At 33.0% G+C, this 26,351-nt stretch overlaps 2 protein-coding genes across 4 annotated transcripts; one reads left to right on the top strand and one right to left on the bottom strand.

The window, feature by feature from the left end:
* Positions 1,817-9,597, top strand: LOC109361079 (putative G3BP-like protein). Of its 2 annotated transcripts, none has more exons than XM_019606395.1 (10): positions 1,817-1,945; positions 2,050-2,123; positions 2,233-2,367; positions 2,944-3,250; positions 4,681-4,940; positions 5,382-5,568; positions 6,379-6,500; positions 6,583-6,648; positions 7,678-7,759; positions 9,075-9,597. In XM_019606395.1, the coding sequence occupies exons 2-10, from the start codon at positions 2,103-2,105 to the stop codon at positions 9,221-9,223; spliced, it is 1,329 nt and encodes a 442-aa protein (XP_019461940.1). In that variant the 5' UTR covers positions 1,817-1,945; positions 2,050-2,102; the 3' UTR covers positions 9,224-9,597. The 2 variants fall into 2 exon arrangements, with proteins under 2 accessions (XP_019461940.1, XP_019461941.1); XM_019606396.1 differs by having other exon boundaries at positions 4,687-4,940.
* On the bottom strand, positions 13,244-16,016 carry LOC109361067 (xyloglucan galactosyltransferase KATAMARI1 homolog). 2 transcript variants are annotated; one of them, XM_019606371.1, is made up of 2 exons: positions 15,197-16,016; positions 13,244-15,142 (listed from the first exon to the last, which is right to left on the bottom strand). In XM_019606371.1, the coding sequence occupies exons 1-2, from the start codon at positions 15,653-15,655 to the stop codon at positions 13,619-13,621; spliced, it is 1,983 nt and encodes a 660-aa protein (XP_019461916.1). In that variant the 5' UTR covers positions 15,656-16,016; the 3' UTR covers positions 13,244-13,618. The 2 variants fall into 2 exon arrangements, with proteins under 2 accessions (XP_019461916.1, XP_019461915.1); XM_019606370.1 differs by having other exon boundaries at positions 13,244-16,016.

Raw genomic sequence — 26,351 nt, forward strand, 5'->3', positions numbered from 1 at the left:
TTAATTTGTTATTGCCCATTGAAAACTTAAAGGTTTAAACGACAATAAATTCATCGATTCAATCAATTCTGTGGTGTTAAATGAAGATCAAACAACTTAGATATCAATTTGTTTACTTTTGAATTTCATACATGTGCTGTCTAATTTTCTATTTAATGAATCAAAATTATTAAAGTCATCCAAATCACTATATTTATTTTCCATTAAAACAAAACTAGTAATAGTAATGTATTTAGTTTCTTTTGAGTTCATTTCATCATAGAATGTCCACAATCACCATGTTATTTATTATTAGGGCCCGATCATAATCTGGGCTAGGTACAACCCAGGTAGAAAGAAACAAATATTTGTAAATAAAAATATAGGTTATGTCTGATAAAAATAACTTATAGGTGTGAGTTTGTAGTTTTTAGCTATGAGCTTGTAGCTGATAGATGTGAGTTTGTAGATGATAGATGTAAGCTTGTAGTTGGAAAGGTAATTAGAAGTTTGTAGTTGTAAGGGTAACTAAAAGCTTGTATGTATGAAGATAGTTTATTAAACTAGAACTGTTCAACTAGATATGTAACTAACTGAAATTTTAAAAATAAATAAAAGGACATACATTATTTATTTATTTTGTTATTTATTAAAATAATCAATTCTTTTAATATTTTTGCTATAATTGGATACATAACTTTTTATTTATTTGTTTATTTTATTTTAATATTCTTTTGTTTTAAATATTTCCCCCAAAAAATGCAATTAAGTTACAGATAAGGTACAAGTGACAGATAATATTGAGGGCATGTCATGTAATTTGTTAAAATAAGTAAAATTGGAAAACAAAATATTAAAAATTAGTTTCACTTTCTAAACACTGCTTGAAGTAGCTTTCAAACAATACAAACTCGTTTTTTAAAAGCTACAAGCTACTTTCAAATTTTATTTACTAAACGTCTCTAATAATTTTTTGACTGACTCAAAAAGCTACAAACTACTTTAAAGGTTTGCCTAAGAATGACATAATGTATTTATAATGAATATGTCACTCAAAACAAAAAGTAAATGTCCATAATATTTATGTAATCTATTATATTAACTATATAATAAAAAAATATTTGTCATATTATCATGGACACATGTCAATATCTTATTTACTTTTTCCCTCCAAAATTTCCTACGGTGGTCTCTCACACTATATTTCATCTTTTACTATCTATGTGTGAATTGAAAGGACCGATGAAAATAATAAACTAAACACTCTATACCTGTGATAATTATATAAAGAAGAGACTATTTTCGTCAAATAAATCTAAAATTTTAAAAGTCATTTCCCTTATTCATGTCATACAATACTATGTATGTTAGAATTAATAAAAAACAAATATGTGATCTGAAATGTAAGGACTATAATAATGATTAAAAAAATAAATTTGAAATTGAAGTTTTTTTGTGACTTTTAAATATTTTTTTAATTAAAAAACTAATATAATAACCTATATGTTCTTACCCATATGAATGTATATGTAATATATATATTCTTAATCATGAAACAAAAAAAATACTACGGGTGTATTTCCATGTAACTTGCTAGTGGTATTATAAAAAATTATACACAAAATAATATTTGAATATGAATGAGAAAAATGATGTAATATGAATGATAATGTCACCATCAGTATGAATTTTGTTTTTAAAGTAAAGTTGATGGCATCATATTCTGAGTCATACAGAGAGTCAACTTGGAATCCACTAAAGAAACACCATCCGTAGATTTTATTGAGTAGAAAAGAATCTGATCCGTCGAAGCTTGAATGAAACCTTTCAAATTTCAAATAACACCCTAAATCCAAGGGCTGAGATCATTCCTCCGCAATAAAGATCCACACCAATCCTTTCACTCCGTTCCTCTCACTCTATACATTCTCTTTCTCTGCGCTCATCAATTTCTTACTTAGATTCGGTATTGTGTTTCTCTCTCCAATTTTTGTTTTTTTCTCTAATCAAAAACACTTTTTTATTGATTCTTCATAAGACCCACTAATCTATTTTATTTCCAAAATTTAGGGTTTTTGTTCAACACTTCTGAACTGAAGATTAGTACCAAAAGGGAGCTCAAAATGGCTGTTGGTGCTGCCCAGGTATTATTATTATTAATTAATTAATTAATATTATTGTTGATATAAGAATTTAAATTTAAGTTTTTGATGTGAATGAATGATTGTTTTTTGTTGTGTGTGTTTGTGGCAGGTGGGTTCATATTTTGTTGGACAGTACTATCAAGTTCTTCCACAACACCCTCATCTTGTTCATCAGTTTTACTCTGAAAAAAGTTCAATGATTCGTGTTGATGGAGATTCCATTCAAACTGCTCATGATCTTTTGGTTGGTTGCTACCTTATTCTTTTTGTTTCAATCATTTTCTTATCTTATATGTTGTTTTTATATGATCCCATGAAATTTTTGAAATATTTGTTTGTAGTATTTAGTAAATACCCAATTATGAGTGCATTTGTTTGGAACTAGAAGAAACATTAGCTTATGTTTGGATAAGATTATTTTTTAATAATTAGAATATCACAGTGATCTGATTCCTGATTATAATTAGAAGCTACTCAAAGGCTTCAAATTAACATGAGTATCTTTTAAAGTAACAAGTGATTATTTGATTTTAAAATAAACTATGTTTTACATAAAAATCTATAATAAGGTAATAGTTTTTTGCACTATCAGAAAATCACTTATTTATAAGCTTAAGTGCTTAACTCATGGGCCCTGTATCTCATGTTTTATGAGTCATGCTCTCCAAGGTACTACATCCACACTTTCCACCAAAAGAGAAAACTTGCCTCTTGCATCTTGTGTTAGCCCCCATAAATTACTTTTCTTTCATATACATTTGGTACATATTCGTTAAATTAGCTACCAGATAACTGATCAGGTTATTTTTCTCCATTGCAGCAAGTTCATGAACTGGTCATGTCACTGAATTTTGTTTCGATAGAGATCAAGACAATCAATTCTCTTGATTCTTGGGATGGAGGTTTGGTTGTAATGGTTTCAGGTTTTGTCAAGATCAAGGATATTAGCGGGAGGCGAAAGTTTGTCCAGTCCTTCTTTCTCGCTCCTCAGGAGAAGGGTTATTTTGTACTGAATGATATTTTTCATCTCATTGACGATGAATTAACATACCCAAATGTGGGATCAGTAGCATCGGAGAAGTATGGCACACAACCCCATCCTTCTAATTCTGTTGCAGAGCCACATGGTAATTTCACTGCTGTATTATTTTTCATGATATTTGTTGGTGGACTAGTTCTAGCAGGAGGCTTGTGTTCTGATAAGGTCATAGTATGTAGGTCCAGTAGCCTTCTGCTCTGTAATGAATTTCCCCAAATACTTAGGCACATGGTTGTCAAATCTGGATTCAAATAATGAATCCAAATGTCAGAAGACCCATTTTCTAAATCTGGAATCGAATTCTATCGTTAAGTTTAAGATTTGTGTTTAATAATTGAAGATAACATAAACTATTTAATTTTTTACATCGTGGAACATTATAATCATTTAGATATTAGTATTTAATAGTTCATTATACCCCAAACAAAGTGAATTATAAACTTAAGAAAAACCATAATAGTCAAATAACGAAAGGAATTCGACAGATCCAGGCTCAAACTCTAAAAAAGATAAGAAAAAATACCTAAAAATACAATAATATTCATAAATAAATGAAGAAAAGTTCCCCAGTATCCATTTAATGACAAGTGTTTTGATGCAATCCTACAGAGAAGTAACAGAGAGTAGGCAACAAATAAATAACCATGTAATAGAGGGTGGGGAACCTGTAATCTAGACTAGCAGATGACACGAGAATGGTTAAGTATGTGGAGTGAGGTAGGAGCAGTGGGTGGGGGAAGAGATTAAGGTTGTTTTGTATGAATATTTTGACTAGGTAAGATTAGGATTAGATTTTTGAAGTTTCAGTCCACCCTCACACCAAAACCTTGCAAAAAAACTTAAAAAAGAAGGGTTTTCCAAGACAAGTCACAGTCGATCTAACCCGGATTATTGTACGACCAGCTGTGCGAAAATTGTACGACCCAACTGTGCGAAAATTGCACAATACATCTCAGAACCGTAATTCATCCCAATCTTCTGAAATTCATGAGACATGTGATTCTGGTGCAGAAATGAAACACTCAGTGATTCACATTTCCGCTTCTTCGACTCATCGAATCAATGAATCTAGTTGTGATTCATGCAATTGTGATGAGTGATGACAATGGTTAGACATACATAATACTTTACCCAGTGACAATGTATAAGAAAATTTTCAAGAGTTAGGCTAAGATTATAGCTTTCCTGTGGCAATTATAGAAACAAAGATTTATGTGTACTTCTTTCTTTCTATTTATTACAATTTGCTTTAAGTTGCTTTATTTTTAATTTATAAAAATGGGTTTTCATCAACTCCGTTGGCATTGATTCATCCATGAAGTCAACTTGACCTACTGTGGAGTAAGAACTGGTTGTTCTTGTTGTTTATAAAGGATGATCACTTATGTGCCAAAAGTTGAATTTTTTAAGTCATTCATCTTTTTCACTCAAGGACTAAAGTATTAATGCTTATGTGCCTCATTTTGGTCAAAAAAGAGTATTGCCTCTGTCTGGGTCCTTCATTTGCTATTTTATCAGCTTCAGATTATGGCTTGGAGGATGAGGCTAGGGAATATGTTGACTCGGTTCATATAGAAGATGATCCAGTGGACAAGTATAGTCTTCCAGAGCACCAGCAGCTAGAGCAAGATTTTGAAACTGAAGTTGTGGTGGTTGAAACACCTGTAGAGGAGACATCTCCACCAATTTCAAGTGCTGTTCACACCATCCATGACCCCCCAGTTGCACTTGTGGAGGAACCTTTGAAAGAGCCTCCTAAGAAAACTTGGGCATCTATTGTATGTACATCTTTCCTCTTTTGGCATATGTTTCTTCTTTGGAAGACTTTTTCTTTTGAGTCTATAATTGATCCACTAGAAGTGGATACCCTGTCATAGAAGGTGTTGCATCACTGGAGTAGTAAATTTTACTTGCAACAGATATTTTAGCTTAATTTTGAACATGTGGCATTATATGGTTCTCTAGCAGCATAGGTTCTTTACCTTGTCAATGGATCTAAGTCAAGACCTACTTTTTTGGGCCGTCCTCTTATATAATGTTTGTTAAAGTGTGCATTAGCACCATTGCATTTTACCCTTATTTACATTTCACATTTCAATTTTATTTCTTTCAAATGTTTGCAAACTTTACTTTCAGTACAAACATTTTTCAAAATTTCAAAATCCTTTTCCCCTCCTTATGTCTTTTCTCCATTTAATTATGTTTCTTTGAACATATAGGTACAAGTGTCAAAAGGGCAACCCGTGTCATCTGCTGCTCTGCAATCATCTGTTAAAAGCGCCCGCGCTACAACAGAATTAGATCACGTAGCACAGCCTGCTGTTCAGCAGTCAAGCTCTCCATCTACGTTTTCTCCTGAGTACGGGGTTGATGCCGCAGAGGATGGCTATGGTGCAGTGGAAGAAGGTTTAATTTTTCTTACTTGCTTCCTTATGTTTACAGTCTTTACTCTTCGCACCATTTTGGCAAGTATTTATTAGATATTTTAGCTGACTGATATGATTTATTTCTTGGCACATTTGGTGTAATTTGAATACTTATTGTATATATGTTGATGTTATGTGGCTAGTTTTTTGTGTTCTATCTTCGAGAGAGGTCATTTGTCCCAGATTTTGTTACGAACAATAAGTGACAATTGTTCAATTTTAAAAAATGTACTGCTTATAAAAAATTCTTAGAGGGTGAGCCTTGGCGCAACATTTAGGACCTTGAAGTCACGAGTTCAAATCCTGAAAATTTCCTCTCTGCTTTTGAGGCAAGACTGCATACATTTACTCTCCTAGACCTCATAAGGTTGGACCTCTTTCATTGGGATGCCCCGTCGGAGGAAATTTTTAGGTTAAAGTAGTGGTTTAGGCATAAAGTTTTGGTCTAGAAAATTTGAGAAAAAAATTTCTAATAACTTGCGGTACACTACATGTTTTGCTTTTCCACCAATTTGCAAAATAATTAAGATCCTCTAATCTGAGTTTGTAACATAACAAGGTCATGTGATGAGAGGTAAATACAAGTATGGTACCTGACAAATAATGGTGGGTCAGCTATTCTCGCTGTTGTATTTCTCTTATAAGTCTAACATGATTACTCACCAAGTGCTAGCGTGGAAGGATCCACATTCTTTGGGAACCACATTTTTGTGAATGTTTCATCTTAGTATTGTTCGAGCGTTCCCAGTCTTGAATCATCAAGTTGATACTTGATCTGTAATTCTTCCAGGTGAAGTAAAATCTGTCTATGTGAGAAACTTGCCTGCTACTGTTACTGAAGCTGAAATTGAGCAGGAATTTAAGAACTTTGGCAGAATAAAGCCTGATGGAGTATTCATCAGGGTCCGGCAGGTAAAATTCTTCAATTGTATCAAAATTTAATGACGATATCCAATATTGAATAAAAAGGCTAAATAGAAATTTATGTATATAGGATATTGGCGTTTGCTATGCTTTTGTGGATTTTGAAGACATTCTTGGAGTCCATAATTCGCTTCAGGTTTGAACTTATCTTATTTTTTGGTTTCTCATTATACTTAATCTGTTGAACTGGGACCTGAAATGCTGAAGGTTCAAATTATGGGAACAATCTCCTGCTTCTAGGTAGGGGTAGATGGATACAGGCCATACTACCTATCAAAGGCCTATACCTAGTCTATAACAGGTCATACCAAACCAGACTTTAGGTCCATCTAAAAGGCATATGAAGCTTAACAGACTGACCTATTTAGTTAGATTATTTATTTATATTATACTATTTTAATATTATTAATATTATATATATGATATTTTAATATAAAAATTATACAAATTATAATTTAATTGATAATATTAGATGGACTTAATTAAAAGAAGACATGTTAGCCTATTTAAAGGTAGACCTGTTGGTCTACTTAAAGGCTTTATAACATAATAGTCTTTTAATTAAGCTAACATCTCATTTTTTAAACAGGCTAGGCCTAGGCTTTAAAGTTTTTTAGATAGGTAAACATGCCAGGTCCAAGCTGTTATATGTTATATATGCTCGACCACGGAAAGGTTCTCTTTAATTACTCTCCATAGACCCCAGTGGCTGGAAGCCTTGTCACATGCTGCATTTTTTATTAGACTTAATCTATGTTATCTAATTATTCAATTCCTTAATAAAAAAATAAACATGTATAAGGTTTTTATGTTCTATTCATTGTTGATTTGCTTGTTACTGCCTGCTGTTATTTATATGGAGTCAAATTATTGTACTTCCATTTTGTTTTCTTAGACTTGTGCTTCAAATTCCTTGTCATTATTATTACTTTATTCTGTTCTAGAAAGTATGAATGTAGTTTTTCATTACCAGGAATTAAGGTTGGAATGCATGCAAAGACAAGTATTATTATCTAATGTTTTGTACTTCTCACCTATGTGCACACATGTTCTCAAGTATTATTATCCAATGTTTTGTAGTTCACAGACACACCCACGTGCACACTGCTGGCTTATCTTGTTTTCTGTATAAACCTGTCTTCATGTTAAAACATTGTACTTGCAGGCTTCTCCCATACAATTGGCTGGAAGACAAGTATACATAGAGGAGCGGAGACCAAACAGTGGCATTGCATCTCGGGGAGGAAGTAATGTCCCATTTTCTTTCTTAGTTTATCTCATATTATTTAAAAAGCATCAATAATCTTGTAGCTTCCTAAGTTCGGACTTGTTATGGTTCTACTTTTACCTATTACTATTATTAGCTAGTTAGCTTATGAGAATGATTTGAAAGAAGTAAGTTAATCTCTTTGCATAAAGCACCAAGTGCATCTAACAAGTAGGTGTGCTGTATAATAGTAATTAGAGTAGACTTATGACCATATAAGCTAGCTACACTGGTTGTTGGTCACTTGACTAAGAGTGGAGCAAGAATTTTGTGTGTAGGGCTCTGATTTAGTTTTGGTAATGGAATCATGAAACTCAACCGTAAAAGGGTTTACATAGAATATAGTGGTTTTCTTAGGAAGATATCATTTTGTAAGTCCCACGTAAACTTTATATCTAAGTTGAAGCTTTGTCTAATTTCTTTTAAACTAATAGTGAGTGGAAGCATATATGTGACATTATCCTGCCCCCTTGAATTGAATAGAATATGATGACTATAGGATCACACTTACTCATGCAATTATTTAACAATAATCTAAAATTTCACATTTCTGATATTAATTAATATTTGAGGGTGAGCTTGGCACAATGGTAAGGTTTTAGTAACCATGAGGTCACATGTTCAAATTCTGGAAACAATTTCTCCGCTTGCGGGGTGTAATGTTGCGTACGTCTACCCTCCATAGACCCTAATAAGTGGGAGTGTCATGCAGTAGATCACTTTGTTTTTTTAATTTGATTAATATTATCTGAAAAAGATGGTCATGTGATTTGTTATGGTTTCTGCTTAGTGACCACGAGGTCGCGAGTTCAAATTCTAGAAACAATCTCTCCGCTTGTAGGGGTAATAGTTCATATGTCTACCATAGACTCTACTAACTAGGAATCTCATGCAGTTACTCACTATTTTTAATTTGATTAATATTATCTGAAAAAGATGGTCATATGTGATTTGCTATAATAATTGATAGGATTGTTTTATCATCTCTTTGACTATATGCCTGATGTTTATTTGAAGGGTTGACTTTCTTTTATGTGCTGCAATTTAATACTTTTGTTGCAGACTATATATTATCTTACAATTCTCCTCTTTACTTGTACATTTTGTTTTTTCCCTTAATTAAATCTTCTATGTAGTATAAGACTGGAATTCCTAGTTTGTGGTATGAAGTTTTGTTATCTGTTTTAGTTTTGTATGTACAGTAATAACAGTATTTTGTCATTTATCTTTCTTATGGAAATAAAAATGAAGAAGCTTAACTTAATATTAATATCTACTTTTATTGTAATACTCAGGAGGAAGGGGAAGAGGCAGAAGCAGTTATCAAACTGATGCTCCAAGGGGGCGTTTTGGTGGCAGGGGCTCGGGCAGGGGAAGTTATCAGGATACTGCTGACTATAACAGACCAAGAGGAGATGGTTATTCTCAGCGCGGTGCACGATAGTAAAATGGCTTGAAAAAGCATGCATGAAGATGCTATTCTAGAGCTCAAACAATTTCTAAAATCTGATCTTAGTCATTTGTGTTTTTGTTGCTGAACATTTTCCTGCTGTGGTTTCGTAATAAGTTCTTATGTTTCAGGTGTGTCTTCTGATATTTATAAGTCATTGAGATTTTTTTAGCTTTTGTTGCAAGTATAGATCACTTTGTTCCCCTTGAATGCTTTTTAATATGCTATTCAGGGCGGAAATTTTGGGCATTTATGTAACCTCAACGTGAGAGATTGTGATGCTTTTTCAATAGCTGAATGAAAGATGTGTTAAGCGGGGGTAATAGGGTTGAGACATTCATTATTGATGTGCTGAATTTTCACATGTTCTACGCATTGTTGTGCCTTTACCCCTCTAGGAATGATAATATATAATGATCCTGTGGGTATCTGCCCGACCGAATTTGGCAGGGAAACCCCATTTTAATTGGTTTCGGGTTTATTGTTCAACCCTGAAATTCATACTGTCTGGAACCCGCCCCTTACTTTTTAGTAACAGTAGGGCTATATATAGGATTTTATGATACTACTTTTATGTACTCTGGTTGAGGAGAGAAGTGTGGTAGAGTTCGAAACCCCACTGGGGGGGGATAGACTTCATTTTTTCAACCTCGAACGGATTGGGAAGGTAAAATCCGAAACCAACTTAGGTAAAATCCGAACCCAACTTTACTCATTGCCTTTGCTAAAGTTATGATGACATGTTTAAGTAGTGACATCTAAATGTTTTAATTTTTATTTTCTCCTAGTGTTGATTGCATTGCTGAACATGGGGATCACCTTAACACTTTTTTTCATTATAAAGTAAATACTGAAAACCAATAAAATGAATATTTGATATAATTAGCAAACTACAAATTTAGATTATGTTTTTTTCTTTAATCAATGTAGAAGAAAAAGAAAAATATTGACTTAGATGTTGGGGACCTGTTCGATTCTTGAGGACATCTTGCCTTGAGAAAGATGTGTATTTCCGAACTGCTTCTTAGGCTATGGCACACAATAATACTCGGTTTCTTGTCCATTTCACAAGATTTGAAAATCATCAAATCTTTAATCAAATTTTAGGTAAGATTATTTTTAATTATTAAGACTTTATTTATGAGTTGATTTTTGTAAAAGAAAAATGGAAGACTTGGAAGAAGTCTCATAGAATTGCATTTGAGCATTTCATAGTTATGAAGTTTTTCTTGAAATAAATTTACAAACAAACCCCAAAGAAACAATATGTAATAGGAAAAAAATGTGATCAAAGTAGTCACATCCATTAGGTAATAAAACCTCCCTAGCTGTACGAACGTTTTTAGGCTACTAAATTTAAAATAATAAGATAATTGTAATAATGCTATTGTTATAATAACTCATTTGAAGAATTGGAAATAACTCAGAATCAAATAAGGTGATCCCAATCTAGAATTAGTATATCATTAAAGTGATACAGAACACATATAACCAACCAATGCCAACTATATGTAAATGATGTATGAAGTTGGTGTCATATACATTAAAATATTCAAATCTACGATTAACATATCTTTCATGTAATGCTTATGTATATCAGTTAATCAATCTACCTAGTTGGAAAACAACCGAGAATACAAATTTCCTTAACAGCCTTCAAATACCTAAATTCATGGGAGCACATCTGCTGTCCCACTCCATGTACCATGAGCGTATGATTGGTCAGAAAATTTTTTAATAATTAAATTTTAACTTAAATATATTTTTTCTGACCAATCACATGTCTATGGGACATGGAATGGCACAAAGTGTGGGACAGCAGATGTGTACCCCATATTCATATATCTTATATCACTTCAGCCTTGTACCACGACACTTCATATGAACCTTACTTTGAAATCCTAGTGTCAATAGTATGTATATTTTTCGTGTGGACTGAATCGTGTTACATTAATGCTATGTAATTGTTAAGTATGTCATGTTTCTGTATGTCTAGGAGTTAGCCACAAAAGTCTAATGATTTATCCCAACATTAAATGGTGACCATGAAGCCAAAATATTGTCTGAACCTCGGGCAATAGGACCCGAAAACTATAACATAATATGTTGATAAATGTTAAAGAGGGATCCACGTCATCAATTTTAGGGAAATCTAATGGTTTGAATGAGTGATGAGATCTAAACCATCATATTATCCTAAAATTAATGACTAAGATGTGAAGTAAGTTTTTTAAACTTACTCTTGGAGTAAGAGCAGCTTGCTGAGACCTCAAAGTATGCTCAATTGACCTCTAGAATGACTAAGATTATTATGAACCTTGAATTTACATGAAGCTAACTTTTAATATGTTCTTTATGTGTTTATCACTTGTACCTGAAGCTCTTAAGCATGTACATAGTTCAAGAGCGAATTAGGACCCTGAGGGCCAATTCTAATCAAATTTTGTCCAACATGTGTCAATGCCATTTTTATTGTGTGACTGAAATTCTATATACTTATATGTTTCAGGCTCTAGGTTCACTCCATTGAATTTATGACAATATCTAAAATTATTATTTTTTATGGTTTAAACTTTTATCAGGTACGCGGATTTAAGGCTTGTGGTGGTGATTGTGTTTGTTGATTTTGAGATATAGGCATGGTGAGAAAATGTCAAGTATATAAGCTTAGAAAGGATGTTACAAAATACAAATAGTCGTGTATTCTAAGTTAGACCTTAAGTAGTTTTACCTGAATACCAATTTTGCAGTTCCAAATGAATGGGTATTGAAGCTTATTCATTCATTTATGTTGATTTTCATGTTGATTGTGCATGTGTTGATTGAATACATTATATGTTTGGCTGAATTTGCACTTATCAGTTAGGTTACTATCCATTTCAGCAAACAATTAGGATTTAATTAGCTAAATTATCAGCTCTAAACTTTGAGATATTGTCTTATAAGATATCATGTAGCTTCTAAGCCTTCAATGGCTAGTTTTGTCAAACAAACCATTAGTAGAATGAGATAAAGTGAAATGTTTGTCTTACATTTGTGAAACTGACCATAAGATAAAATATGGAGTGAAATGTTTGTCTTACACTCAGAAATGAAAATTGCATCCAAATGTAAATTGATTATTGAATTTAAACATAATCTATGTTACATTTGAGGTTACCCATCTTAACGCAAAATCCTTGCACACACGTTCATCATGTTATCATGATGGTGCACACCAAAATACCGTTAATTCAAGGAACTGGTGATGAGACAACACTAGGTGTGAGCGTAACTAGATCAAGGAATGGAACAAATAGCATACCCATTTTCAGGGTTGATCAACCCTCATATTTTGATTCTTCCGGTGGCCTTGGCAATATCACCTATATGATGTGGATAAGGAAGGGGTTATTCGGTAAGTTGATGTCAATGCTAAATTTGGCAATGGACACTTAAGCCAAGTATATAACGCTGACTCCAAGGGAGAGGAACAGATTCATGGGGATACTCTAATGCAAATGGTTTGCAATTCATCAGAAAATGAGTTAGTGTGATAACTTTCCCCATCTATTCTTTTTGCCTTTGGTCTTGTAAGTTTGTTTTCTGTATTTGAGTCAGATAAAACTAGAATGATAACTTGCTTATGCTAAATCGCCTGTCCCTACAATTCACATACAAATATCTATTCCAAGATTTTGTTAATTTTGTTTGTCCTGCTGTTGTTTAGTTCCCAAGTAATTGCTTCTTATAGACAAGTTGGAAAGGTCATTGTTTACTAATGGACAGGAGTAGCTAAGAGATGTATTTGCACCATTTTATATCAGAATGCATATTCTCATCTCAAGGAAAAAATGAAGCAAATAAGACAGTTTTGATAGTACTTGGTAATTAGATAATGATTATACAAGATTTTGTTTGTTAAATAATTATATAAAAAAACATTTACTCAAATTAAAATTTATCAAAATAAAAAATCTAACATTGAAATGTGTTAGCCACACATTTTCATGCAGCGTATCAGCACAGGCCAAATGATGTTTCAAGTGAGGATACCCGAGACTTCAATGGATTGAAGTTTACCATTAACAGTAATAAATTTGTTTATATATTCTATATGAATCAAAAGAACAAAAATATTACACCAAAGATATTATTAAACCTTACCTTGTAAAAAGCATTCTAGGAACCACTAAGGAAAATACATATGCAGTAATCAGAAAATCCTACATAACAAAAACGTGGAAAGTAAAGAATAAGTCAGTGTCTTCAATGAAGAAGCCCACTCAAAATGCAAGGGACACAGGTTCTGCAAAAAGTTCACAGCAATAGTCTGAAAATCTTCCATAATCCAAGGAAAGCATTTGGATTCTGCATTAAACATCACTTCATAAGACTGCAGAGTTCTTTTTATGAATGGATTCCTTGCTCATTCTTCCAAGAATTTTTTGCAGCTTCAGCAGAGGAGTCACTTGAATCTCCATTACCATCTTTTGGTTTTGAGAAGAAAGGATCCCATTCATGGGGTCCTACTTCGTGCTTTCCCTCATCCAATAAAGCGTATTTCCAACTGTTCTCCTCAATGAAGTTTTCATCTGTATGACCTTCAATGATATCCTTCCTCAAATTTGTAACCTTGTCGATTATTGCTTGTACAGAGACATCAAATGCATCTTTAAGAGTTTCTAATTTAGAGCGAGGATCAGCATACACTAGTCTTGGAATGAGACTAATGACCTCTTCTCTCATAATTTTCACTTGCTCCGGCGATATCTGACTAAGCCTTTCCTCTATGCTGATTTTCCCCTTAAGAATATCATTCTCCGGAATAAAAACAGAATACTTGGTATAATTCTTAGGAAGATGCCAAGTATATTGTGTATAAGCTGAACCTGGATGGAAGAACACAGGTATACAACCAGCCAACATTGAATCAAAAGCAGATCTTCGAGTGTATGAATCACCCTGGGGCTGCAGGCAGAAATGTGAGCTTTGAAACATCTGCATTATGCTGCTGGGAGAATGGCATTTGCTTTCGCCAAAGTCACATTCCAACAGCTTACCAACCTGTGAACTTCTGCATTGATCAATTAACTGCCCCCTGATTGATTTAGGGTTGCCAGGACGAGGAGCTCCAGCAAAGGAGAAAAGCCACTTCCTCTCCAGTCGCCGCATTCTATCTTGCCAATTGAACACGTCTGCATCTTTTGCGGGGTGGAAGTATGTAGGATATGGAATCCCAAAATCATTGGCATTCCATGGGCTGGACTCAACCACAAGCATAGACATATTCTTCGCTGCAGGTAAAAACAGAAGCTTACTCCCCCAATCTGACTCTTCCTCAGATAGTCTCCGGAAATCCCATGTTATCCTTCCGGCAACAAGAAAGTGGTCTCTGCCATTCATTAAGTTCCACTCTGGTCTCTTCATAAGCCAATCAACCAGCTCAAGGGAGGCTGCATCCCTCATTGAAATATTATAACCCCAAAGATAACGCGCAATGTCAAACCCAGCATAAAAGGGTACGAAAATCGCAGCAGCCATAGACGAATCCTGTGTCAAGCATTCATACTGCTTCATCCGGTTGCTGAATATGACATCAACAGCAAACTGATTCGTAGCATACCAGCCAGTATCAGAGAACACCCCTTCAACATTCTCCAATGGCGGACCAAGGCCAGCATTGGTGGTGAACTTACACATATTGGTCCAAAGACTCAAACTCTTGCACTCCTTCAACATATCCTCATTAAACCGCGAAGGAAGGTCGTGAACATAGATGTACCTCCCCCCACATGGATCACTCTCGTTGTCAGCAGTCCTCAACGCTCTCTCAAAAGGGAAAGTCTTCTTCTCAATGGGAGAGGTGCGAGTGTGAATGCCATGGTCATGATGATCATCACCCTTCTCGATGGGAGAGGTGCGAGTGTGAATGTCATGGTCATGATCATCATCACTCTTTTCAAAGGGATAAGTGCGCATGTGAATATCATGGTCATGATCATCATCGCTCTTCTCAATGGGAGAGGCGTGAGTGTGAATGTCACGATCATGATCATCATCACTCTTCTCAATGGGAGAGGCGCGAGTGTGAATATCATGGTCATGATCATCATCACTCTTCTCAATGGAATGAGTACGAGTGTCATGATCATGATCATCACTCTTTGGGAAAGCAAACTTTCTAGGAGGGGTTTGTAATTGAGGGATATCAAGTGTTTTATTTATATGAATAAGAGTGGATTCATGATTCACCGTTGACTGAACAAGATCATAACTATTATTACTATTATGATTATCTGCAAGAACAACAAAATGAAAGTACAACAACAAAAACCAGAAGAAAGCAGATAAAGAAGCTAAACAACAAATTCGAGAATTCTGAATCTTTGATGCATTCTTCTCCATTAGGTCAGGAAGAGCACCCCCCATAGGGCGCCGTCTCATTCCAATTCCTAATTCAAAACCCAATTCACAAAATCATGAAATTTCATAAATTCATAAGTGATAGCTGTAAATAGTAATTTCACAGGGACAATGAAATTGAAAGAATATGCACACAGCTAAACCCTAATTTGTAAGATTGTGATGAATCTAAGGTAGAAGGTGAATAAAAATATAGTATTTAAGAGGTTTTTAGGATCAGATTAAGAACGAGAGTGTGATTGATCAGTTGAATCTAATGATATTTGAGAAAACGAAGATGATATAATTAGCAGAGAAAAGAGACTTACGATGAGAGAGAGAGAGAGAATCTAGAAAGTGAAGGACTGAATTTTGCAGAGAGAGAGAGAGATTGATAATGAAGAGAAACAATGGAGACGGAGGAGCACGTTAGCAACGTGCGCCGGCAGTTGTCTTTTATGTCGGTGTCCTGTTGGATTGTGACACGTGCTTAGATCGCAGTGCATCAAATTATATATATTCATGATGCCACCAGAGAGGAATCTTTTGATTAATAAATGAATAAAAAGAAATAAATGTATACATTTTTATCATCTTAGAATATAATGTAATTCTATATTTAGGTCAATCGATAAAAAATATACACCAATAATGTAAGAGATATTTATATTGTTATTGTATTATCATTATTTGACTCTTTTTTGTATAATCAAATGTATTTTCTCATTTTTTATGGACTTAATATGTATACGCTGACAGTGTAAGTGTTTGTACTATCAACAAATTATGTATAGTTGATTTATTAAATATCAAACAAAAGTAATACAAATCAGTAATGAATGATGTGCTGACAATGTAAAAAACTTTACACTGTCAGTGCATAGATTTTAAACTCTTTTTTTTATAAGAAATTAATCTATTTCAACGTATGTGGTTGTCCCTCCAAACAATTGTCGCTCCCAAGAATCAAACTCTTGATATTTTTGTTATCTTGGAATCTAACATAGTCTTACACCATTAGACGAACACATTGACTCTTCTTAAATAAACATAATATAAATAAATAATGAAATATACATTAATTATCTACAAGTATTTACACTATAATTATATAGATATTATATTTACTAGGGTGGCGACATACACTTCGTGCTTGCCGGCCTATATTTTTACTTTTTCATATCAAATATTTAAGTTTTATATATTTTATTCTAGTGAATCAGAATATATTTTTTAAATATAATTTATATTATAATTTTTATTTAGTGCAATTTATATTATATCTCTTTATATTTATTTTAATCGTCAAAGTAAGGTAAGGGAATGATTAATATGTGTGGTTGTTAAATATGGTAATATTTTTTTTTTATAGAAATTAAAAATGATTAAGTGTAAAATAGGAAAGAGAAAATTATATCATGATGATAATTATTGTAGAAGAATATAAAAACTGAAACATGATTATATAATTTTTGTTGTGAAAATAAAAATATGTGAAGAGCAAAATAAAAAAATACAATTACACTATAATATGGGTGATTATTTTGTATTTTCTCTTTATTAAATAGTATAGATAAACAAAAGGTTACATTTGTTTAATATCAACGATTTTTTAAACTGTTATTCAATTTCTCTTATGTTATGTACTAATTTTTTCTTCTTATGTTATGTTTATTTTTTTTTCCAGGTTATTAAAAAAATTATTTTTATCTTTTCATAAAATGCAATAATACGGTGGGGTATAATAAAAAAATTAACTAGGGACCTTCTTAAAAGATGGTATCCATTTGTATGAGAAAGTGAAGAAGAGGATAGAAAACATAGAAGAAGAAAAATTGGACTTGCTAAAGAAGATGAAGCACAAAAATCTTTTGTGAATAATACCTCATTAATTTCTTATTGAATGAATGAATCAGAGTTATATATGCAAACTATTATATAACAAGAGAAGATGATCAACTAACTAAATAGAAAAAAACTAACTGTTTCTATAAACAGAAACCAGAAAATAAAAAAACTAACTAACACTTACTAAAGCTAGAAAGTTCTAATTCTATTCTTGAAACTCTTCTTTTTCTTTAGTGATTGATAAGAAATTGGTTTGTTTTATCATCCCTCGCAAGTTTGGAGGTGGATATTGCACGTTCCCAACTTGGATATCAGATGGTGAAAGGGAACATTGGGCAAGGCTTTTGTAAGACAATCAACAATTTGATTTTTGGTAGAAATTGGAATAAGATGAACAACTCATTCTTGAACCCTTTCACGAATGGAATGGCAATCAATCTCAATATGTTTGGTTCTCTTATGAAAAACCGGGTTTGCAGCAATATAAAGTGCAGACTGGTTGTCATAGTAAATGATAATAGGAGTGGCATTATAAACTTGGAGATCAGGAAGGATAAAACTCAACCATCTGGCTTCACATCCAACTAAAGATAAGGCACAATATTCAGCTTCTGCAGATGATCTTGATACTGTCTTTTGTCTTTTGCTTTTCCAAGAGATTATGGAGTCTCCTATGAAAAAACAGAATCCAGTAATAGATCTTCTTGTGTTAACACAAGAACCCCAATCAGAGTCACTAAATCCTGTGACTTTCGGGTGGTTCTGAGAAGAAAAGAATAGGCCTTTACCAGGAGCATTTTTGAGATACTTAATCACTCTCAATGCTGCTTGATAATGAGTATTAGTTGGATTAGCTAGAAATTGACTTAGATGACCAACTGAAAAGGCTATATCTAGCCTTGTGTGAGTTAGATAGATTAGCTTTTCAACTAATCTTCTGTATTTGGTAGGATCCTTCAGCAATTCTCCACAATTTCCAAACATTTTGACATTAGGGTCCATAGGGACAGCAGATGGCTTAGTACCAAGGAGTCCAATCTCTTGTAGTAGGTCCAAAGTGTATTTTCTTTGGCATAAGTTGATTCTTGATGCTGTTCTAGCTACTTCCATGTCAAGGAAGTATTTCAATTCTCCTAGATCCTTGATGCTGAATTCCTTATTGAGAAGTGATTTCAGGAGATTGATTTCTGTTATGTCATTTCTTGCTACAATTGAATCATCAACTTAAACAAGCGCTGCAATAAAAGTATCATTAGTTGATTTAGTAAACAATGAATAATCTGCTTTAGATTGAGAATACCCGAATTGATTGAGAACAACAGTGAGCTTTGCATTCTATTGTCTACTGGCATGCTTTAATCCATAGAGAGATTTCTGCAATTTACAAACAAAAGATGGGCCAGGAACTTGCAGACCTGGTGGAGGTTTCATGTAAACCTCTTCCAATAGATCCCCATGCAAGAAAGCTGTATTAACATCCATTTGATGGATGTGCCATTTGTTGATGGCAGTTAAGGCTAATAGAATTCTAATGGTTGTCATTTTTACAACAGGGCTAAAAGTTTCAAAATAATCAAGACCAGAAGTTTGCTTATACCCTTTTGCAACTAATCTAGCCTTATATCTATCTATAGTTCCATCAGAGTTGTGCTTAATTTTAAAAATCCATTTACAACCAATAGCTCTTTTGTTATCAGGGAGTTTAGTGAACATCCAAGTGTTAGTATCCACAAGGGCTTTGAATTCACTATTAATGGCCTTTTTCCAAGAATTATGTTGCAGAGCTTCTGCAAATGATGAAGGCTCAGTATGAGAGTTAATGTTTAGGATGAAATGTTTGTATTTAGATGAGAGTCTCTTATAGGACAAGTAACCGCTTATAGGGTACTTAGTATTGGAGTTGTTTAGAGAAGATGTGGTCAAAGATACAAGACGGTGGCAGTCTTGGAGATGAGAGGGAGGATCCTTAATTCTTGTGGATCTTCTAAGGTTTGTGGTATCCTGAATAGCATGAGTAGGTTCATTCTCTAGGACAGGCTCATCTTGAACTTCTTGTGTTGTGTTCTTTTCATTGGTTGTTGTGTGAGTAGGGTAGTCAAGAAAATGATCATTATCACTAAAAGAGTTTGTAGGAAATGCATGATTATCTTGTTCTTTATTAGAAATAGATTTTGTGCAGAAGGGAAATGAGTTTTCATAAAAACTCACATTTGTAGACATAAAGGTTTCTCTATTTTTCAAATCAAAGACTATGTATCCTTTTGTACCCCCTTTAAATCCAATAAAAACACACTTCTTGGATCTTGGATCAAGTTTCTTCATGTGACCAACAAGAGTAGATGAAAAATATAAACATCCAAAAACTTTAAGAACCATGAGATTAGGATCATGTTTGAACAAAGTTTGATATGGTGATTTATGAGATAGATAAACACTAGGCTGCCTATTAATTAAGTAAACAACATGACATACAACATAATTCCAAAAACATTTTGGGAGGAAAGATTGGAAAATTAAAGATCTAGCTACTCCTAATATGTGTTGATGCTTCATCTCAACTATACCATTTTGTTGATGAGTTTCTACACAAGTAGTTTGGTGAATGATATCTTTAGAGGCATATAATGTACTCAATTTAAACTCAAGACCATTTCTTACACATTTAACTTTGATGCCAAACTAATTTTCCACAAAAACAATAAAGTCTCTTAATAGAGTTGAGGATTCAGATTTCAGTTTCATAAGGTGGATCCATGTGTATCTAGATTTGTTATCTACAATGGTTAGAAAATATCTATGTCCTAATATAGAGGGGATGGACAGGGGTCCCCATATATCAACATGTATTATATCAAACATATTTAGGGATTCAAATGCACTAGACTGAGAGGGCAACCTTTTCTGTTTAGCAAAGTAACAAACATCACAAGGATCTTTATTAGCCTTTGATTGTATAAAAGGAAACTGTTTATTCATAGTTACTAGTTTGACATGAGATAAATGGCCTAACCTCTTATGTCATACATCATTATAGTAGCCATTAAAGTGATTTATACAAGTAGGTGTGCCAATTGTCAAGCTAGAATTATTTACAGCATATAGCCCTTTCCTAATTTCAGCTGCACCAATCATCTTCAAGGTATTCTGCTCCTGAATCAAGCATTTGTGTTTTGAAAATATTAATTTGCAATCAAGAGCAGTAGTGAGTTTAGAAACAAATATTATGTTGAAGTTAAAACTAGGTATATAGAGAACATTAGATAGATAAAGATGATTGGAAAATAAGACAGTTCCTGAAATTGAAGTTAGGGCAATCCTTCCATCAGATAGCTTCACATTAATAGGTTGTATTTGTCTAAAAGATTGGAATTCTGACATTGAGTAACACACATGATCAGTGGCTCCAATGTCAAGAATCCAATCTTTTCACTTTACAAAGCAGAAGGGATTTGGATATTTACTTGAAGGATTTGTGCTCATTTGATTAGTAGTGTGGAGTGGTTGCTGTATATTTTGCTTCATGATGTTCAGGATAGCTTGTTGTTGATCCATTGTGAATGGCATGGAATGAGAATTACTTGCTTCTTCTTGCATCTTGTCATTGTTGTGTTGACTCTTCTCATCACTATCATTGTCACCAACTTATAGGGTATTAATTTTTCCAGTTTCAGGTGTAGATCTTGGGGGAAATCCATGTTTCCTATAACACACATCAACTGTGTGCCCTGTTCTATTACAGTATGTGCAAAACTTGGCAGTGTTTCCTATCCCAAAATTGGTTCTTCCCCTTCCTGAAGAACTAGGATTAAAACTTTTAAAACTTCTTAATCTTCCTCTGCTATTTGGATCTTCTATGTTGTTAACAAGAATTTCGGATTCTTCAAAAGAAATTGCCATTTGTCTTTCTTGTTGTGTGAGGAGAGCATAGGCTTTGTTTATGTTAGGTAGGAGTTCCATGAGCATAATTTGGGATCTCACAGGGGAATATTGCTCATTTAATTCCTTTAAAAACCTAATAACATAACATTCTCTCTATATGATCTAATTATTGGGATCAAAGTGCAGTGGCATTTGATTTCACACAAACAAGTTAGTATAGGTCTGAAATTGTCAAGTTCTTCCCATACCCTCTTTAATTGAGTGTGATATGCATTGATTGAAAGATTACCTTGCTTAATGCTGTAAAGTTCCTCTTGTAGTTCATCAATTCTGAACACATCCCCTTGGTAGAATCTTTCTTTGAGATCATTCCAGATTTCATAAGCTGTCTCAAGCCAGAGGACAGATTGAGCAATTGAAGAATGTAAAGATTGACTTATCCAGGAAACCACAAGTGTGTTACATCTGTCCCAAACATCAAAGAGGGGCTCATTGGGTAAATGTTTAGGTAATCGTCCATCAATGAATTCTAATTTGTTTTTAGTTTTCAGGGCTCTCCACATGGCTCTAGACCAAGAAAGGTAGTTTTCCTCAATTAGAAGAACAGATACTAGTGTTGCCCCTGGATTTTCGTTAGGGTATATGAAAAAAGGACTAGATGGATCTGATAAGGGATTGGTGGCCATTGAAGATGAGAAGAAGAACAAATTGATAAAAAAAGGAGAAGGAATCTTGAAATATGGAATGCGCAGCGGAGCTTTTATTTAAGCTCTGATACCATCTTTTAAGATGGTATCCATCTGTATGAGAAAGTGAAGAAGAGGATAGAAAACAGAGAAGAAGAAAAAAAGGACTTGCTCAAGAACATGAAGCACATAAATATTTTGTGAATAATACCTCATTAATTTTTTATTGAATGAATAATCAGAGTTACAGATGCAAACTATTATATAACAAGAGAAGATGATCAACTAACTAAACAGAAAAAAACTATCTGTTTCTATAAACAGAAATCAAAAAATAACAGAACTAACTAACACTTACTAAAGCTAGAAAGTTCTAATTCTATTCTTGAAACTCTTCTTTTTCTTTAGTGATTGATGAGAAATTGGTTTGTTTTACCAGACCCTTTTATGAATAAATAATAAGTGTTATAATTATTAATTTTACAATTTTTAAACAGTTAGTCATTTTCTATTATCTGGTTGTTATATAATCTCTCGATTATTGCAACAATTATTTTCTTTTTACCAAAAAAATAATATTATAGCAAGCTATAATTAAAAAAGTAGATAATTTGAACTTTCTAATAACTAATATCTTCGCCCTTAAATGAAGGAAGTATATGTAGGTAAGTTGATTTTTTATTAGAATAATAAATAGATGTAAGGAAACACATATAAATATTATTAAAATTACTAAGTTTTGAGCAAGCTTACTACCGTAGGGGTGTAAAAGTTTCATTTATGTCGGTTTTTGGTGCATTTAAGTGACCAAATTGAATCATTCTTGAATGGTTCGGTTCATTTCAACAATTTTTTGTATTAATTTTTTATAAAATATCTTGCATCGATGAAAGCTCAAAATTTATTACAAGATATATTGTCTGTCCATAGAAGGAAAAATATTAGTACTATTATTATCAAAATGATTTAATATATATACACTAACAATGTAAGTATTTTTTACACTGTCAATAAATCATTCACTATTGATTTGTTAATCGTCATTGACTCTCAAACAAAAGTAATACAAATCAATGGTGTATGATGTGCTGACAGTGTAAAGAACTTTACAATGTCGGTGCATAGATTTTAAACTCGTATAAAAAAATATTAAGCATATATAGATGAGTAAAAAATTGAAATTCATAATTGTGTGTTAGTAACATATATAACAATTATGTAATTTATGAAAGAAAAAGTAAATTGTCACATAAAATAATACAATTCACACAATTATCTCTATTAGTGACATATATAACAATCCAATTCACGATTAATAACATATTTGAATTAGTAAACATATAATAGTTTCATATATAACTTTAAAATTCACAATTAGTAACACATATAACAATATATAATATATGTTAGTTTCAAAATTAATACCATAAAAGTTGGAAGATATATTGTAAAATAGGGGTGAGCAAGAACTGACCGACCCGTCGTAAAAAAAGGACGTGTTGAGGTTTATGTTTGTGTCACCCGGTTAGTCCCTTATACTTATATATCAAGAATAGTTGAATAAGTACATATCAATACCCATTATGTTCAGCCCATAATACTATAACACCTACAAGCCCATGAATTTTGATTGATAGAAAATTAGTTAATTTTTAGTTTTTGTGTGAACTCTAATTTAAGTTTCATTTTCAGTTAATAGCAAGTTATTTTATTCATTTTTGTCTGAACTTTTGAGTATGGACATGTTGTTGTCATTTCAGTTCTCATGTGTTTTTTATCATTTACAAGAACACTTATGCTTATGTTGATATTTGACACTTTAAATTGTTCCAAAATTTTCAATGTGTTTTATAATTTCCAGTCACGTGATTGTGATAGTTTTTAGTTTGAAAGATGCAATCTACAGATTGTAGTTTATATACTGATGTATGTGAGATGTAGGTTCTAGTTGAGTTTATATATAGATTGTAATAATTTTGATTGTGCAGGCTTAAAGATTTGAGAAAAAAATCTATGTTTATAATTTTGTCTTTTTCCAACCCAAACCCGTCTCTATCTTGAGCGGTCTTATTTTGGACTCATCCCTCTTGCGTCCTATCCTAATTAGGGATGAGTTTAGGTTTAAAAATTGACACATTTAATATTTAGGGACGAATGAGAGACATGCTTAACTCGTGTTAACTCGTCTCATGCTCACCCCTATTATAAATCATCAAGACAGTGAGAAACAAGTTGGTAAATAATAATATATATAATACTAATATGATAACACTTTATTAATATCTATACCAAGAAGGTGTTGGTCTAGTGATATAAGGTATCACTAGATTCCTAAGGTCGGGGGTTTGATCCATGTGAGCGACACTTGTTGAGATGGACAATCACGAACCCCGAAAGATATTAGTTCAAAAAGGTAATACCATTGGTAGTACAAAAAAATAATAATAATGGGAAATTCAACATAATAACAATGAAAAGTCTAACAGATATATGCAGCGGATAGTATTCTCTCCAACTTGCTAGAATCTACGAGGAACAATAACAAATAATGCATTAACAAATAATGCATTAACTAAGAACACACAAGAGACACCAAAATTTTAACGTGGAAAACCTTCCGAATGTGAGAAGTAAAAACCACGGGCATAACCCAATCAATCAAGCTCCACTATGATCAAAATAGGAATACCAGAATGTCTTCAAAATACAACACAAAATATGCTCAACAATACATCATACAATTAAGCAACAAGCTTGAAAATGAGAACACAAAGTTATTGAAAAAACTAGAAAAACAATTTCTCTGCCAACTTCTCTGAGTTCCTGCGGGTTGAGTTCTTCCAACTTCTCTCTAACTTTTCTATTGTCTCTTTTTGCATAAACTAATTTCTCTGCTTGCCTCATCTGACCCCTATTCATTAGATTAAGTGGGGCTAGTGGGCTTTACCCAACGGTGTCTTTCTCCATATAGGAAGGGAGTCCAAACCCAACAAATCTCCCCCTCACAACTATGTGGAGAGAATTGTCAAACCGATGATCTCATAACAAGTTTCAAACTTCGACCTTGATAAGGCCTTAGTCATCATATCAACATTATTATCATCTGTGTGAATCTTAGCCAATTCTAACAACCTAGCATCCAAAACATCACGTATCCAATGATACCTCACATCTATGTGTTTGGACCTAGAATGAAAAGTTGAATTATTCCCAAAATGAATGGCACTTTGACTATCACAAAATAACAAGTATTTTTCTTGGACAAAATCAAGCTCCTACAAGAATTTCTTCACCCAAAGCAACTCTTTGCATGCTTTTGTAATGACAATGAACTTTGTCTCAGTAGTGGACAATGCAATGCACTATTGCAACCTAGATTGTCATGCCATAGCTCCTCCTGCAAACTTAATCAAGTAGCCTGAAGTGGAATTTCTAGAATCAATGTCTCCAGCCATATCAGAATCTGTATAGCCCATAAGAGTAGGTTTATCACTTCCAAAACAAAGCCTCAAACTAGAAGTACCATAGAGATACCTCAAAATCCATTTTACAACATTTCAATGCTCTCTACCTGGATTTGACAGAAATCTACTAATTGTAGCAATAGCATGTGCAATAGAATGTACTCAATTTAGGATGTGTGCCTTAGTTAGTGAGTCTAGGTTAGGTAAACCTAGATGCAAGTCTCACAAGCCATAAATGTTGACATATCATATTCATGAGACATATCATCTAGTTTATTATATGTTCATGCATTAATCATACATGTTATATGTGCATATTAGACATAACATAATTGATAAAACATGTATATGTATCAAGCATAACATATAAGTAGTTTATCATTTAATCATATATTGAAATATGTTGGTTAATCGATTAACACCGAGTCTTAATCGATTAACGTGTTAGTTGGTGTTTTCTGTTTTAACTATTTTAACTACGTAACTGGAAAAAAACGGTTTGTGGAGCAAAATCCATTTTGTATAAATTGTGTTAAATTGCAGAAATTTGAAGTATTGCATATCATTGTTAGAAACTATTAGAGAGCATATTTCTTTCCGTGATTTACTGCATCATATAGGAAGAAGTTAGATGTATGTGTGAGAAAGAGAGATTTTAACATGCTTAGTCGATATTGTTCATGATGTATTACATGTAGTTTTAATGTGCTAAATCTCATTCATACTTTCTTACATGTTCGTGCATTCTGTTTAGAGATTTTCGAGAAAGATTATACATTATCTGTATTTTGTATTAACTCACATATATTCATGATGGCTTGTGTTACTTGAGTGTGGGTTAATCATTGAGTTTTCATTGTT

Source organism: Lupinus angustifolius, chromosome LG11 (assembly GCF_001865875.1).
Source record: "Lupinus angustifolius cultivar Tanjil chromosome LG11, LupAngTanjil_v1.0, whole genome shotgun sequence".
Classification (NCBI taxonomy): domain Eukaryota; kingdom Viridiplantae; phylum Streptophyta; class Magnoliopsida; order Fabales; family Fabaceae; genus Lupinus; species Lupinus angustifolius.

What these genes read in the sequence shown, in the direction of transcription:
- LOC109361079 (XM_019606395.1), top strand. Translation starts at nt 2,103, where the DNA reads ATGGCTGTTGGTGCTGCCCAG. An exon ending in AGAAAACTTGGGCATCTATT is followed by an intron (nt 4,941 to 5,381) that starts GTATGTACATCT and finishes TTGAACATATAG; the next exon opens with GTACAAGTGTCAAAAGGGCA. An exon ending in CATTGCATCTCGGGGAGGAA is followed by an intron (nt 7,760 to 9,074) that starts GTAATGTCCCAT and finishes TGTAATACTCAG; the next exon opens with GAGGAAGGGGAAGAGGCAGA.
- LOC109361067 (XM_019606370.1), bottom strand. Translation starts at nt 15,655, where the DNA reads ATGAGACGGCGCCCTATGGGGGGTGCTCTTCCTGACCTAATGGAGAAG.